The sequence below is a fragment of the Ranitomeya imitator genome, chromosome 5 (assembly GCF_032444005.1).
Source record: "Ranitomeya imitator isolate aRanImi1 chromosome 5, aRanImi1.pri, whole genome shotgun sequence".
Classification (NCBI taxonomy): Eukaryota; Metazoa; Chordata; class Amphibia; order Anura; family Dendrobatidae; genus Ranitomeya; species Ranitomeya imitator.
Window position 1 is genome coordinate 106,924,000 of NC_091286.1, and position 18,220 is coordinate 106,942,219.

An 18,220-nucleotide genomic window follows, 5' to 3' on the forward strand; every position below is an offset into this window, starting at 1 on the left:
CTATGTAGCAGAGGCGATCGTGCTGTGCCTGCTTCTAGTCTCCCATGGAGGCTATTGAAGCATGGCAAAAGTTAAAAAAAAAAGTAAAAAAAAGTGAAAAAAAATAAAAGTTTAAATCACCCCCCTTTCCCCCCAATCAAAATAAATCAATAAAAAGAAAATCAAATCTACACATATTTGGTATCGCCGCGCTCAGAATCGCCCGATCTATCAATTAAAAAAAAGCATTAACCTGATCGCTAAACAGCATAGCGAGAAAAATATTCGAAATGCCAGAATTACGGTTTTTTGGTCGCCGTGACATTGTATTAAAATGCAATAATGGGTGATCAAAAGAACGTACATGCACCAAAATGCTATCATTAAAAACATCATCTTGGCACACAAAAAATAAGCCCTCAACCGACCCCAGATCATGAAAAATGGAGACGCTACGAGTATCGGAAAATGGCGCAAATTTTTTTTTTTTTAGCAAAGTTTGGAATTTTTTTTCACCACTTAGATAAAAAATAACCTAGTCATGTTAGGTGTCTATGAACTCGTACTGACCTGGAGAATCATAATGTCAGGTCAGTTTTAGCATTTAGTGAACCTAGCAAAAAAAGCCAAACAAAAAACAAGTGTGGGATTGCACTTTTTTTGCAATTTCACCGCACTTGGAATTTTTTTCCCATTTTCTAGTACACGACATGCTAAAACCAATGATGTCGTTCAAAAGTACAGCTCGTCCCGCAAAAAATAAGCCCTCACATGACCATATTGACGGAAAAATAAAAAAGTTATGGCTCTGGGAAGGAGGGGAGTGAAAAACGAACACGGAAAAACGAAAAATCCCAAGGTCATGAAGGGGTTAAAGAAGGAGGAAAATAGCGGAGTAAAATATGCACTGGTATCAAATATTAATTACAGAAATCATGCCAGTCCAACTTCCACATAGTTTATTTATTTTAGCATTTCATTGCAAACTGTTGTGCAGTAAAAATGATTGATTAATGCACCTTATGTATGAAATCATCAGCCATCAATAAAAATCAAATGCTAGCTTTATTTTTCCAATTCAAGTGTAAAAATTAAAAGGTCTGCCTTGCTTATGAAACTATTTGAAATACCCTATTAGGTAGTTCTGAATGAATAGGGGAGTTCAGATTTAGGGCCCTCATTTATACAGCAAGTAAGCCAGGAAAGAGGCTACAATGAGTGTCTCTAGCTGTAGATGGCTTGGCATATCAATGCACAAGCCACATGTCGTGCTTAATTCCCCCTGTGGTGGCACTGCCAAGATCTCCACAGGACACAGCTGATCTGTAGGGGTCCCGTCAATGAGACACTCCATGGGCAGCAGGGAATCCAGACTCCCAAACCATACTTTTCTAATGTTATCATATACCCGAGTGATAGCTTACATTATTAGATGAAATACCCCTTTATCAACAACAGGTCAATTAAAGATTCTGTTGGTTAGAGACTTGTAGCATGCTGAATGTACTCGATCTTTTAGTGGTTTAATGTTAAGTAACACCAAAGTCTGGGAATGGCGCCAGGATCTGTATCCGAGGATAAAAAGTTCACCGCAGACTGGGCACACTCATAATGTTTTAACCCTGGGAAGAAATTAGTAAAGTAAACAATCACCTTTTTGCCAATTAAAAGCTCAGTACCATCCAATAAAATGAAATAAAGCATAATCAGTCTGTAACGGCTGGAAAAGTCTATAATGTGGACACAGCAAATACCTGCAGTCATTATGTGAGAATAGCCGAGGTAGTGTTTGACAAAACAAACAGTATAGATCATGCTTCATACATTATTGGAATATCTGGATGATAGGAATGGGACCATCAAACTGCAAAATTATCTAAAGATATAAAACAAATCCTAGTAAAATCTGCTGACTAGACCCATCTGCTGAATCTCTATAGTCCTCATATCACCTCAAACTGTTGTGATAGAGCATCATTCCTTGGCTGATGCCCAGTGGTGACATGACATGGTATGGTCCTGGGTGCCATCTGTAAAAATTCATTCCCCCTATATAATAATTTACAATCTTATGTTGATACCACTATCTGTTTCAAATATAATTCCAAGCTATATTGTATTTTACATAGGTCTGTTTCAGATTACAAAATAATAATCCGAATATGATTTTTTTCATGTTTGACCATGAACGATGCTGGTTCCAAAATGGCATATAATGGATAGTTGAGAAATCTAGGTGCAAGAGTGCTTCTGACAACTCTCATTTGTGAATTCTTAAGGAGTTATATTATTGATGTCAGACTAATTGATTGTATCTACTGTGTAGTGATATGAAAAAGGGGTCAATGCAGTCAGAGGCAGTGACAAAGAAGTTTGGTGCAAACAGGACTTCTCCTGTTCTTTATTGCTTGTGTACAAAATAAATGTAAAGCTTTTACATCCAGGCACAAAACACAAAGGAACCCCCTTTAGCGGAGCATTAACTAGAAGTTAGATAAAGCTGGAATGGGCACAGCTAGTGGAACCCCAGACTTGGAAGGAGTTCGAAATTAGGAGGTAGGGAAAGGGTTAATAGTAGTTCTTGTACCACCACCTGCCCTTAATTTTGGTGGTGTCATTGACCAAAATCCGGAGGTGTGGGATTCTTTTTTGTTATGTTTGTCATGTCATGGCAGCTGGAGATGAGGAGGTCAGGAACGGCCTTGGTTAATTGGGGTTTGGGCACATCCGAGGGCTGGCGACCCTTAATCAATTGAAGTGGTTAGTTACAGCTGGAATGGCTTCCAGAGAACAGAGAAAAGGTTACGTGGGCAGTACTGTGACAGTTTGTCAACCTCGTGTTGGAGCGGTGCAACTGGGTAGTGTTTTAGTTTGTACTGCCCAGTGTTTTTCTGGTTGGCCAGTCAGGATATTTTCTGAAAGAAGGATGATTTAAGTTTTTGTTATATTTATATTGTAATCAAAGGCTGCTGTGGCCATTATTCTCCATCGTCACTTAGCGTCATGTTAATTATTTAATTATACAATTTTCAATACTCCAAGTCAAGCATCCCTGACTATACAGGAAGTTTACTACCAACCACCCAAGAAAGAAGCAAAAGGTTATGTGCTACCTCACACCAATAGCACTATTTGGAGACTTTACGCCTCTCCAAATCCAGTAATGAATCACTCCAAAACCTGGACTGATTGATCAGCTGCCAAACCAGTCAACCATTCCATAAAAATCCAGGCCTGAAAACAGGAACTACCAAAGCCCTTCACAAACTACACTTTGGCAGGAGTATCAGCTTTCCTGGATTCCTCATACCTCACCAAGCATTTCCTGGATGAGATATATATTTCCTGAATCCTAAGAGAATAGAGGAATCTTGAGAACATATAACTATTCCCGACCACTTGTCCTGGAACTATCTCTCACAATGTACAACATATATTATTTTTTTCCACTCTTTTCTGTGGAAGGAGATTAGGAGCTAGTGGAGACACTTTCTCTTTGTATGCTGATTCACCCCTCTATGGATATGACCAATTGCCTGTAGCCCACGTTTCTAGGAGCCAATGGGCAATCCTAATAGTGAAGAAGCGCTGGTATGAGCACATGGTTTCCTTTCGGACTGTGGTTTTCTTCTAAGGTTCCTACACGCAGTTCACATGACAGGTTGACAGTCACAGGAAACGTGAGATTCCATTATGACTAAGATTATGTTGCATTCCTCAAGACATGTGTTAGTACAGGAGCTTTTGACAGCTCGTTACAAGTGCTGCATTCAATCTCAGCGAGTTCTTCAGTTCTTCGTGCAATGTTGCTGGAGGAGGGGTTGGTGTAATCTGAGCAGCTTTCTAGTAAAGGAAGTGAGTTTTTCTTTATTCATCCAAGGTGACAAATGGGTATTGTCACCTTCCAATAAAAAAAGTATCTGTTGGTATTGCAACAGGGATGTCATGTCACTGAAAGGCCAAAAATTCCCCAACATGTGCACCAGACAGACCTTTGGACATCACTGCTTGAGTAGAGACATTGGGAGTGGTGGGGCCAAAGCAAATACCTTGCAAACTTTGTTATGCTACTTTGAGCTTGCTCAATATGGTAGCTTTTTACACCCTAGTTCCTTGGAACAAGACACGGATAAAGGTCCCCATGGAAATCTGAGCTAAACTACTTGATTTTGGTGGCACTGGTGGTCTATCTTATGTCTATAATATCAGGCAGGTTTAATTTTAACGCCCAATACGTTGTTCTTTTAAAAGATAAGCTGCCATCAGAGATGTTTGGCAGAATTTTACTTCTCATGCATGAATTTGGCGGCGCAAGAGTGTGATTGTGTTTGTCTGGTAGAGAGTTGAGGGTTGGGTGTCAGAATCCATTTTTGGATTTGTGACAGATCTGGTTCCATGGAGTTAAACCTTTTTTCCTTTTGGACTATCAGGGGTTAATGTCAGTTTTTCCTTGCTGGCAAGCTGGTGTAATTGCATTGCTGCTGAGTCAGCTGAAGTGGGTGGTGACCACTCCCACCATCCTTTAAAGGGTCACCTGAAGTTTCAGCTGACTTTCGATGTTAGAGCAATCTGCAGTGACCAAGCTGGAGTAAGGAGCTTTCTGGGTGCAGTGGTGCTTCTGCTGAGTTCGCTGATCTGGTGCCTATGTTCTGTGCGGTGCTTTGCAGCAGAGAAAGCCAAGTTTGACATTTTTATTACCTTGTCCTTTTGGTGTGTTACTTTCCCCTGTGTTTTTTATCTGTAGTGGTGTAGCTAGTGCCCGTCACCAGCCAGTACAGAGTTAGGTGACAGGGACTAGGTATCCTGATGGCAGTGGGGGAATGACTCGCATAGGGCATTAGGGGAGTGCAGGGTCAGGCTCAGGTGGTGACCATTCCCCACTCCCTACGGGTAGGGCCTCCCTCTCACCTATACCATCCCCGTTGTATGTGTATTGTGCCGTTAGCTGACTGACCATCCGTTGGGTCGAGTCACATCGTGATAGCCACCGCATGAGTGTGCTTGAATGAGCCCAATCTACAAATGAAATGTAAATACCGGTATATCAAAAGTTTAGTTAAATCTGTAAGATTTTTAGCCAGGATAACATTACGTCTCAATATTTGGAGGTGGCTAGTCAAAGATGAAGTCTCGTTATTCAGAATAGGACCGGAGAGACACTGTAAACCAAGAAGATGGGCACTTAGTGTTTTAAAACAACAATACTATTTTACAAACTTATCTAGATAGAAAGGTTCAAGAGATAAGATTTTTTTGGGGAGTGCTTCTTATGGAGACTATAGCTGTTTTCTGTCAGCAATGAGATGACTTGTTGCAGAGATTGGGTGGACCGTCAGTACCATGCCCTTTCGGGAAGCGTGTTTTGACACAATCACATGTAGTACTCAGCTTTATGTTGACTTTAGAGTGGAAGTGACATTTTTACTGCCAGAGGCTGAATTACTTCTGCCTGAGCAAGTCTTTAGTTGTATCTTTCTGTTCAAAGAAACTCAGCCACACACCTTGTGAAATAGATAAACTACACGGACACCTTTTTCCATGCTAAGTGCAAATTGTGTTTCATGTTACGAGTTCAAAAGAAAACTGGTATATAAGCAACATCATAAATTATAATTAAAAGGGAAATTAGCATTTTCCAGTGAAGACCTATTTAGGGATCTATGATAAAAGTATCGAACCCTTATATATCACCACTAAATAGATGTACACCTCTGAAGCACAACCTAGGTATTCTACTCAAGAACTGATTGAGTACAGCGGATTTAGAGATTGATTAGAAGAGCATACTATTGGTTTGTGTGCTGTCCGTGTATGCCATGAACCGTACACAGAGAGAACACAGACCCATTATAGCCAGTGTGTCAGTGCAAAAGGACAATTTTTTACATGGACCAAAAAAAAAAAAAATCACAGCACACACTATTCTGGTCCATCATGGCAGTTTCAGGTAACGTTTTATTACTATGCGGATGAGCACACAGTCAGTCATTTCTGCAATTTGTGGATGCAACATGTCTGTTTTTAATCTGAACCCAACTTTACATTGCATTCAGTCAAAGAAGGTTAGTAAATATAATTAAATATCTGTGCTAATAAATATTATTATAGGACATCTAAATAAAGGACATATCCACCTTTTCAGCACAATTTGACATATCAATATTAAAAGTTGAATAAAGTCGAAATTAAAAATCCGTGAAGCAGGATCCAAATAGGGAACATGATGTCCAATCAGCTACAGATTCCCTGACCCAAACTCAACAGCATCATAGGCACATATGATTCTTGACTTTAGGTCAAGAGACCCAATATCAATCAAGAGACCTCGGTCTGTACTTAGACTGTATTTCACAGACGTCTGAAATCAGCTTTGGTCCACTTTTATTATCGACATATAAAATTGTGTAAAAGGTGGATATACCCGGATATATAAAATCACAGAAAAATCAGATATACGGTAAGTGCCAACAAAAATCAACCAATTCACCGACATAAAGCACTATTTAAAGCCATAGAATAAATGACCACAATAAAACGTAACATTTACTAATATTTTAAATAAAAAATACACAATACAACATACACACGACCTAAAATAACCTATGGCTGCAAAGATACAGGGTGCACGAAATCCCTGATACACCAACTATCTGTGCCCTACCTTGCCGTGGAGGTTGGCACCTTAGATCCTGCGCAATGGCGCCCCCGCTCAACGTAGGCTCTCCCTAACTGACCCTAATAGGCCCTATCGTGCAGAAAAACAGATCAAACAGCAGACCATGCAATTCAGACAAACACGTGTAGAATCGTCACTACAGGTAATGTGCTTTTATATTGTCAAAGGCCTGTGCAAAAAGCGTGCTTCGTTAATTTATAAAGATATTGCACTTAATTATTGCACATATCCTCAATGGCCCGTGCAAACAAATGCGTTTACTGATGTCACAGTTATCGCATATTCACTAGTTATTGCACATACTCCATATAATTATTGTAAAACCTCTGCACTGTGCCTAGATACATCCTGCCTACCTGCGGAGGTTGCCACCCTACAATCCTGCGCAAATGGCGGCCCCGCTCCCGTCGTCTGACCCTAATACACCCTGTCAGACTAATGCAGGTGCAGGGAAACAGTGCCCAGAGAAACACCCTGTTCGGACTAATGCAGGTACAAGGCAACAGTGCCCAGAAAACCACACTCGTCACACCCGGAAGAAGGCAAGCGCTGAAACGCGCGTAGGGACCAGGAGCACACATAGGTATGAGGAGCCCATAAGTTATTGGCATTATTTACCTGCTATTTTATACTTTACCGGCACTATAGCACTTTTGGATTGTTTACTGCATACTATTGTCTGCATATAGTGGCTTTCTCTGTATATCTTGACACCACTAGCACTGTTGCACTTTCATTCTATTGCTACACTTCTTTGACAGTTCTATTGGAACTTTAGCACTTTTAATTGTCTATATAAAGTGGGTCTTTTTGGTATATCGTGATACCATTAGCACTGTTGCACTTTTAATATATTGTTGCACTTTCTTTGATAGTAGTTTTATGCATTTGCGATGCACTTAATATAATCTGTAATAGTTGTTTAATCGCACTAGGCACTTTTTGTTAGCAATTTTTCATATATTTTATATGAAGATTGTTTATTATATATTTTTTCACTTTCTAAATTATTTAGTGTGATTTTCTTTTTTATAATTTTTGTTTTTTTTATACCTGTTTGTATATCACGGTCATTTATTATATATTTTTTAGGTGTAATTACAAATTTGAACACATTGTAGCAAGGTTTTATTATATTTTTTTTTTTGGGGGGTGGGAGTTTCCCTACTATATTATTACATATGCTGCTATTATCAGCTATATATTTTTTAATATGTTAATTTTATAATATTCTGTATTTTCAATAAAATAAAATATTTTTAAATACTGTCATTTTTTGCACTTTTTCTTTTGGAGGATTTATTGTTAATTGGTGCATGACAAGTAATTTATACATTGAATTGGTTTCCTTTCTTATAATCCTGTAGAATGTAAGCCCGCAAGGGCAGGGTCCTCTTCCCTCTGTATCAGTCTGTCATTGTTAGTTTTGTTTACTGTAAGTGATATTTGTATTTTGATGTAACCCCTTCTCATGTACAGCACCATGGAATTAATGGTGCTATATAAATAAATAAGAAGAATATTAATTTGCAGCAGACAAAACAAAGATTGTGTCAAAATTACAGTAAGCAGCCCAGTAAGTGACACATCGCTGGAATCAGGGTCTCTGCCCTGACATCATGCTACTCTCAGATGGGGTAGCAAGATTCCCTCTAAAATTAAAAATATCTATTCAACCGTTAACCTTCTAAATGTCCAAGACGTGTGAAGTGGATTATTATATACTGTATATACTAAATTAAAATGTATTATGAAGTTTATATTGCTGTGTTCCTTCTTCATGTGCTGTGCCTTTGGTTTCATCTATCCACTTATGGTGTGTTCAATTTACACCATATAATGTTTTTTGCTATGTACGTTTTGTGCAAACAAGGGTTTCTACTCCTTTTTTGTTTTATTTTAAAAATGTGTTGTGTATTTCACTGAAAGCGGTTGTCTAGGACTTTTATATTGATGGCCTATCCTTAGGGTAGGTTATTAGTATTTGATCGGTGTATGTGCAACACTTGTTACCCCCATTGATCAGCTGTTCCTTGTGCCAGCGGTGGTCAGAGGCGCTGAATCGCGGAGCTGCACAGCGCAGCTCTACTAGTGGACTAGTGGCAGCAGGGTACTGCACATCCACCCTCTACTACTGGTCATAAATGGCAGCGGCATAAAAATGTATTACATTACAAATTGCACATAATATAGAGATTCACACGTATCCTGCATAATTTGTTCATCTAGAGAAGCCTGTAAATACATAGGGGCAGATTTATTAAAGAGGTTGGCCACTACTTTTTTTTTTTACTATTTTTTACCTATCCTCAAAATAGGTCTTCAGTGTCTGATTGGTGGGGAGGTGACATCCGGCACTCTCGAAGATCAGATGTTGCTGGTTGCAGAAATCACAGAGCTGCTGTGTTCCAGCAGCATTAGAGAACTTCTGGCCACTGCCAGTAACACCTGATTGGTAAGGGTGCCAGATGTTGGAACCCCACCGATTAACATATTCTGAGGGTAGGCCATCAATAAAAAACAGTAGCAGCCAATCACTTTAAGGCCGGGATCACACATACGCAAGATACGGCCGAGTCTCGCAGGTGAAAACCCAGCTCTGGCGCTGGCACTCCGGAGCGGAGCATGCAGCCGCACAGCAATACATGGAGCCGCACGCTCCGCTCCCAAGTGGCGGCGCCAGAGCTGGGTTTTCACCTGCGAGACTCGGCCTTATCTCGCGTATGTGTGATCCCGGCCTAATACTGTGTTAAATTCAGATAGTTTTTAGTTAACCCCTTCACGACCTTGGACGTACTCAGTATGTCATGGTTGGCTGGTATGTCCAGGCGATTTTTTGCGCACAGGAGCCATGAGCGATCGCCGCTGGGTGTCAGCTGATTCTGACAGCTGACACCCGTCACTGGATGGTGCCCGCACCAATCCTGGAACTTTAACTCCCTAAATACTGAGATCACTAGCCTATGCACTCCGATCAGCGCCCCTGCGACATTATCGTGGAGGCCTGATCCTTGCCGTCGTGACCCGATGATCCTTGCCATTGTGACCCGATGTCATCATGACGACATCTTGGTCACAAGACTATGACAAGCCCCTCAGACCATGGGTAGCACATGGTCTAAATTGCTTGTCAGTGCAGCACTGACAGTGATAACCCATTGCAACGCTCGTGTACCGCAATGGATTATAACAACGATCAGGCTGCTGAAAGTGAAAGGCCCATAGCAGGACAAAGTAAAAAACTTAAACAAAAAAAGTTAAAACAATATTATAAAAATATATTTTTTAAAAATCATAAAATGAAAGAAAAAACCATATTGTATTGATACATTTCTATTTTTACGTCAAAAAAATAAATAAACAAAAAAGTACACGTTTGGTATCGCTGCGTTAAACCCCTCAGTGAACACTGTAGAGAAAAAGAAAAAAAAAGAGGGCAAAAAATTATGCTTTTCATCATATCGCAGAACAAAAAGTGGAATAAAACAAGATCAAAAAGACAAATATAAATAAAAAATGGTATTCTTGAAAACATCATCTTGTCCTGAAAAAAAACCCCAATCTGCTATACAGTTTCATCAGTAGAAAAATAAAAAAAAGTTATAGCTCTCAGAATGAAGTAATACAAAAATAATATTTTTTTTCTATAAAATCGCTTTTACTATGTAAAAGTGCCGAAACTTAAAAAAAATATAAATATGGTATCGCTGTAATCATACTGACCCGAATAATATAGCTACCTTATCAATTTACTACATGCGGAACGGTAGAAAAAAAAACAAAAAAACAAAAATTGGAATAGAACGCAATAAAAAAACAAAAATGATACCAATAGAAACATCAACTCGTCCCACAAAAAACAAGCCGTCACATGACTTTGCAGAAATATGGAAAGTTATAGCTCTCAGAATATTGCTCTGCAAAGATTAGATTTTGCAATAAAAAGCGTCTTTTAGGCCATGTGCACACATTGCCGATTTCTGAAAAATCCGCAGGTAAAACGCACTGTGTTTTACCTGTGGATTACCAGCGGTATTTTCTGCAGCATGTGCACTGCGGATTTTGTTTTCCATAGGTTTACATGGTACTGTAAACCGGATGGAAAACTGCGCATCCGCAGCATCAAATCCGCTGCGGATCCGCAGTCAAATCCGCAATGTGTGCACATACCCTTAGTGTGTGACACCTGTCAAACATAAAAACCAGATATAAATCTGGTATCGCTGACCCGAAGAATAAAGGTGTGCAATCACTTATACCACACGATGAGCAGTGTAAAAATTAAATAAAATCAAATGCTGTTCATTTTTTCATTCTGCCTTCCAAAGATCACAGTAAAACTTGGTTCACATTTATAATGCGCTCTGTGCTGAGCGCTTTTGCTTGGGTTTCCGTGTAAATCTCTAATATACATGATTCAGATGGAACCCCAGGCTGAAGATTCCCTATAATCAGGCAGATGGACGCCATCTGACCTGTGATCCGGCGGTGTCCGCCTTTGTAGGTGTGCATAAAAGCGCAATCAACCACAGTTTTGTGCACTTCTGAAAATAAGGAAACAGCTGAACAGAGGCCAGCTGGGGTCCAGAGTAACTCTGCTGCTTCATTATAGTAAATGTATCACTTGGGGGGTTTAATCTGAATCATGTCACTCAGAGATTTAGATGGAAACCCCAAAATAAGTGCTCAGCGTAGAGCGCAGGATAAATGTGATCCCAAACGTTATGTAAAATGTTCCCAATAAACACTTCATCTCAATCCTCAAAAACAGCAAGTCCCCACTCAGGTCTGTCACCTGTCAAAGGAAATATAGGGGGCTTCCACGTTACTGATAGTACAAATTCTCTGGAAAAGCACTATGACTACTCGCACCCCAAAAGAAATCCAGCAGATTATGCTCCCTCAAATCCGCTCTTAGCCCCAGTATGCCTAAACCACATTGTGTCCACATGTTTGGCATTTCTGTGATGAGAGCCCGCCTAATTTATGGGTTCGTGTCTTCAGAAGCATGAACTGGGCATAACATACTGGTCCATACAACTCTCTGTGCACTACAACGGCAGTTTGCAATTTACGCAGTAACATCCATTGCTTCTTGTTTCTGGATAACACCCATGGCCACACATACTCCCGAGTCTCGCCGTATGGCTAATCAGCCACATATTGGGGATGTCTACACTCAGCAGAATTTTTCGGGCAAATTTTTGTGACATTTTTACCCATGTCTCCTTGTGAAAAAGTAAAATCTGGGGATAAAACTACATTTTTGTGGTAAAAATGTAATTATTTTTTCTTCACTGCCCAATGGTATAAAATTCTGTGACACTCCTCTGGTGTCAATATGATCACTGCACCCCTAGATTAATTCATCAAGAGGTGTCGATTGTAAAATGGGGTCATTTATGACTAGTTCAGCTGTTCTGGCTCCTCAGGGGCTCGCCCAGTGGGTCATGGCATACGCAAATGATAACAGTAAAATCTGCACTATAATCTGGCGCTCCTTCCCTTCTGAGCTTTGCCCTGTGCCTGAAAAGTATTTCCCATTTACATGTAGGATATTGGCGACCTCAGGATTTTTTTTTACAATTTTCCTTTTATCAGTTTTCTATATACACAGTGTCTAGTGTAAAGACTATACTTTCCAGAATGCTTTCTAGAGACATTGACTACAGCTGGTAATGTACATTTTGTAGTTAGCATATACATTAGATAAAATCAACCAATTTCACCAGGATCATAGTCTCCTGATCATCCCCTGAAGGCAGATGGCAGGGAAAGAAGGATCAAATGTTTGTGGCCAGATAATAAACTATACCTCATCCTGCAATTCAGGATCAGAATGAGATGCAGTCTCATGGGAAAGTAAAAACACAACATGAAAAGTTTTTTATCTATTTTTTGCCATTTACAAAGCATAGTTACTAAGATTTTTCGTTATATTCAACTTTCTTTGTACCATTCAGTCCATGTAAAGTCCATTATAGATAAATATATCTTTATGTAGGTAAGTGATATATTAACATTGTGTTAAATTCTATTTGAAAACTGTATTTATTTTCCCTTTTACAGATACCCAGAAATACAGAAGAAGATGCAGTATGAAGTGGATAAGGTCATAGGAAGAGATCGCTTGCCCTGTGTGGATGACCAGGCCACTTTGCCATACATCATGGCATTTCTTTATGAATTAATGCGCTTTAGTAGCTTTGTTCCCGTCACCATTCCTCACGCAACCACAAGAGACACAAACCTCATGGGTTACAACATTCCCCAAAACACTGTGGTATTCGTCAATCAGTGGTCAGTCAATCATGATTCATTGAAGTGGTCAAACCCAGAAGAATTTGACCCATCGAGATTCCTGGATGACACTGGATTTCTCAATAAAGACATGGTAAGCAATGTGATGATCTTCTCAGTAGGTAAGAGAAGATGTATAGGAGAAGAACTATCAAAGTTACAGCTGTTCCTCTTCGCTTCCATTTTGGCTCATCAGTGTACATTCACTGCCAATCCAGGAGAAATTCTGAACCTACAATTTGACTATGGACTGAGTCTCAAACCAAAGCCTTTTAACATCAGTATGAGCCTTCGAGATGGTAATATGGACCTACTGAATAATGCGGTTCAAAATATACAGAGGGAAGAATAAGATGCTTCAGAAACTGGACCTGAACAACATGGTGCAAATTTACATGCTTCAACTATAATGGTAGACATATAAAACTATGCATAACATTTATTTTGAAATATTTAAGGTAACACCATAGATGATCAATGGTTACTGTTATTTCATGTTGTTCAGTTATCTAAGGCCATGCTACCATCTGTGGAAACGCTGTGTTATTCCCCAGGTCTCCACACCAAAATATGCAATAGCAATAGGCTCAGTTTATTACATTTTTGTTGCTTTTCCCCTTTTTTGATGTATTTTCAATCCGGGTTTTACATGGGGAACAAATGCAATTTTTACGCGCCGTGGGAACATGGCCTAGAGGCTTGCCCTTAATCTCTTCTTAAAGCAAATATTTAGAGCCAATGTGATCTAGTGATAATGAGTAAAAAGATTGTTGTATTTATGGGCAAAAATCAATTGTAACTAATATGGTAATGTTGTCTAAATCAATCGGTGAAACAATATTTTATAATGAACACCTTGGTCTATTGGTTTTAGATCCTAGAATCATCAGTTCTCTTGGGGGCTTTCGCACTGCATTTCTGTCTTACTTTTTATAGGCGCTAAAAATGTTTAATCCAACAAGAGATGCATATTTGAGCTGGTCGATACTCATTACCAAACTTTGCATCCTTGATAAAATGTTTTATTTGTCACAACCATGTGCCAAAGAAAAGCAAATGGAGCTTCTGAGTGACAATTTATGCTAGAATTTGTGTTCTCTACAACCCAACAGATTTGCATCTGCTTCCCTCTTTTATTTTATGAAGAAGAATGTGGTTTAAAGCTCTGGACTGACAATCTTATGCCTCCAGTATCAGTTATAAAGACTAGTTTATCCATACTTGCCAGGAGATTAATTGAAACATGCATGGATTCCATTCGGGAAAGAAAATGGATAGCACTCACTGATCCTTAAAAAGTTCCATGCTTTATTCAAACGATTAGAACATCATGGCCAGGAGAATGAGAATAGGAGTGTGCGAGCATGTGCTGACGACGGCCATTTCGCGCTAAACAGCGCTTCTACGGGTCAACCCACATGACCCGTAGAAGCGCGGTTTAGTGCGAAACGGCCGTCATTGAGACGTGCTCGCACACTCCTATTCTCATTCTCCTGGCCATGATGTTTTAATCGCTTGAATAAAGCATGGTACTTTTTAAGGATCGGTAAGTGCTATCCATTTTCTTTCCCGCATGGAATTAATCATGATGTTTCTTCTGGAGGAGCACCCAGAATCCTAAGGTACAGCCTGCACTTGTTTATTACACCTGGGGCACACAGATTCAGCCATAATAGCAGTGCTGTCTTCTTTTTTCATTTTGAATCGTGAAAAATATATGCCATCTTTCTGGGGTAATGAGATAAATAACGGGCAACGCCTCTGTGGCGCTGATGCTACTGTGTAGCGCCCACTTAACAATGAATTTATAAAATGCATTGGCTATGTGCTACCACGTCAGTGTCACTCAGTCTAGTCTTACCCTGTGAGATCCATTATATTCACCTGATTTACCTATACGGAACCAATTATTGATTTTGTTTTCTATAAGGAATGACAAATTTCATTGTGTATTTAAATTAATTTCACCAAATTAATACATATTTTGCTTTGGATGAAGATAAAGCATGTGAGAGAGGTGAGTATATTTTTCTTGTTGCTGCACTGCACCTAAAAAAAGTTTTGTTTTTTTTAACAGCACTGAAAGTCTTGATTAAATATTTCCAACTGTTCAGCTGTAGTGATGAGCGAGTGTGCTCGGATAAGGTGCTATCCATGCTCGGGTGCTAACAGAGTATCTTCGGCATGCTCGAATAATATGTTTGAGTCCCCGCAGCTGCAGATCTCGCGGCTGTTCAACAACCGCAACACATGCAGAGATTGTCTGTTTATTAAGCAATCCATGCATATGTTGCGGCAGTTGAACATCACTATTCAGCTGTTATTTGCTCCAGCAAACACTGGGCCTAAACACTTTGATCTAATCAGATCCTAATAGATTCTTAAAGGTACCTTCACACTGAGCGACTTTAGAACGATAACTATAGCGATCCGTGACGTTGCAGTGTCCTGGATAGCGATATCGTTGTGTTTGACACGCAGCAGCGATCAGGATCCTGCTGTGACATCGCTGGTCGGAGCTAGAAGGCCAGAACTTTATTTCATCGCTGGATCTCCCGCTGACATCGCTGAATCAGCGTGTGTGACGCCAATCCAGCAATGTCTTCACTTGTAACCAGGGTAAACATCGGGTTACTAAGCGCCGCGCTTAGTAACCCAATATTTACCCTGGTTACCATTGTAAAGGTAAAAAAAAAAAACACTGCATACTTGCATTCCGGTGTCTGTCGCGTCCCCCGGCGTCAGCTTCCCTGCACTGTGTCAGCGCCGGCCGGCCGTAAAGCAGAGCACAGTGGTGACGTCATTGCTCTGCTTTACGGTCGGCACTTACACAGTGCAGGGAAGCTGACGCCGGGGTAAGTATGTAGTGGTTTTTTTTTTACATTTACAATGGTAACCAGGGTAAACATCGGGTTACTAAGCGCGGCCCTGCGCTTAGTAACCCGATGTTTACCCTGGTTACCCGGGGACTTCGGCATTGTTGGTCGCTGGAGAGCTGTCTGTGTGACAGCTCTCCAGCGATCACACAACGACTAAACAGCGACGCTGCAGCGATCGGCATCGTTGTCTATATCGCTGCAGCATCGCTTAATGTGACGGTACCTTAAGAGTTGTTTTGCCGTAGCTAAAACAAATAACAGCTGATCAGCAGAAGTGCTGGATGTCCAATGGATAGGTCATCATCAATATCATTTGATAATAGAGCCCCCCCTTTAAATAGCAAGCAAGAAGAGAGTGTAGTGAGACACCTGACTAATGGATCAGACTGCTCAGAGTGTATAGTTTGTAGTTAGATCACATATATCTTCATAGGAACTGTACACATAAAAGGGAGATTTCTAACCAAGACTATCTTCAAAGAGGATTCCTTTCTTTTATGCATTTGAACACTAAAAGGTTTTGCAAAAGTACATACATCTTTTAAATAAAGGTATGGTTATTTTGATCTTCGATTTAGTAGAAAGGGAGATCATGGTTTAAATGGTACCTATCATTTTTAGGAATGATTGCTTTGTGCAACTCAGATCCACGGTCTAAGTCACTGATCTCATGCCATGGACAGGAACTGTGTACATTTCCTGAGTATTCGAGATCCCAGTGCAATGTACAGGTGACATCTAGCCAGCCCCGCAAATCATGCATCCTAGAGGGAGTGGTGTAACTATGATAGGTGCAGGGGTTGCAAACGCACCCAAACCCTGGAGTCTAGGGGAGCCCAAAAGGTCAACCTTGACCCATATGAAGACCATTACTACTAAAGACCTGCGATGGTTGAGGACCCTGCTGGAGACTTTGCATTGGGGCCCACGAGCATCAAGTAACTCCACTTCCTGCCGGATATTGGAATTTATTCAGCTCCTGTCCACAGATAGAGGACACGGGTCTGGACCATTGACCCTGGTTGTGTGAAGTAATCCACTCATTTCTAATAATTTTTTATTTTTTTATGCTATTCTGACTTAAATACACTGCAGATCAGTGAGTCCTGGTCCTCAGACCCTTATCAATAGCCCAAAAACTGGTCACAAGTAAACAGCCTCACTCAAACTCCTGCAGGAGTAAATGGATCTAGCTGTCTACAGGCTCAATTGCAAGTCTGTGGGACTTTACACTGCGCTGTGCATGCACCCGTGCAGGAGATGAGCAGGAGTGAGTGCATATGTCATTTTATTTATTTTACTTGCTTAATTTCCACAACACTTTACAGACATCATCATCACATGAGCAGCCCTTAGAAGGGATTCTCAGAACCGAGACCTCAGTCAATATGCAGCATGGTTAAAGAGAACCTGACAGCTTATACATACTGCCTGATCTGTGGACTGAGCCGCACTGTCCATCCAGGGCAGCTTCTCCCCACCTGCTGCCCTGAATTGACAAGTCTTTGCCCAAGTATGTTTTTCAATGAAACGCCGCAGCATTTCAGAGTCAAGCATGCCTGGCTGAGTTCTTACACCCAGCGCCTGATACTTGCTGTCCGTGGACCAAGCAGAATGTAACAGCCATCAGGTTCAATTTAAGACATAATGATATATATATGTGTATATATATATATATATATATATATATATATATATATATATATATATATATACATATATACATATATATATATATATATATATATATATATATATATATATATATATATATATATATATATATATATATATACTGTATATAGTTAAACTTCAGGTACCCTTTGATGGCCGTGGCTTCTTATGTGTTGAATAACAGAGAAGGTCCAGGGAGGAAAGGTCCACAGATAGAAGGAAATTTGTAAAATATTCATTAGAAGATATTGCAAAACGGGAACCAACACAAACCAAAGACTCCTTTAAGGTAATATTTGTATTTGCAAACTATCCCTTAAAAAACATACTTTAAACCAATAATATTCTTTTGCTGACTTTTTTGCTTATTTTTCAATTTTTTCCAGCTAGATTATGTTTTCACAAGTTATGAAATGCAAACATTAAAAGCAAGATTCTTGGCTATTGTGTTAAAGAAACATTGAAGTTTTAGAAGATGTATTATGTGATATTTCCAGATTATATAATCCTATTGATTGTTTAATCCACTTATTTGTAGACCTATGTCTTTGTATAGACTTTGATGTACCTGAAATCAATGATGCCTTAATGTTACCCAATGTCTTCATCAGATTTCCCTTTGTGAACTTAGCATACATCTGTGAATCTTATGTATTTATATTTAGATCTACATTAGATCATATATTTGTATGACATATAAACCTTTATATAT

General features: G+C 39.7%; 1 protein-coding gene across 1 annotated transcript in view; it reads left to right on the forward strand.

The window, feature by feature from the left end:
* The window catches only part of CYP1B1 (cytochrome P450 family 1 subfamily B member 1), a 28,779-nt gene extending 14,537 nt beyond the window's left edge, over window positions 1-14,242 (forward strand). Inside the window, exon 3 of the mRNA XM_069769012.1 lies at window positions 12,725-14,242. Coding sequence (XP_069625113.1) covers window positions 12,725-13,307 — 583 coding nt within the window. The 3' untranslated portion in view covers window positions 13,308-14,242. The remainder of the gene's footprint in view (window positions 1-12,724) is intronic.
* Window positions 14,243-18,220: the final 3,978 nt, after the last annotated feature.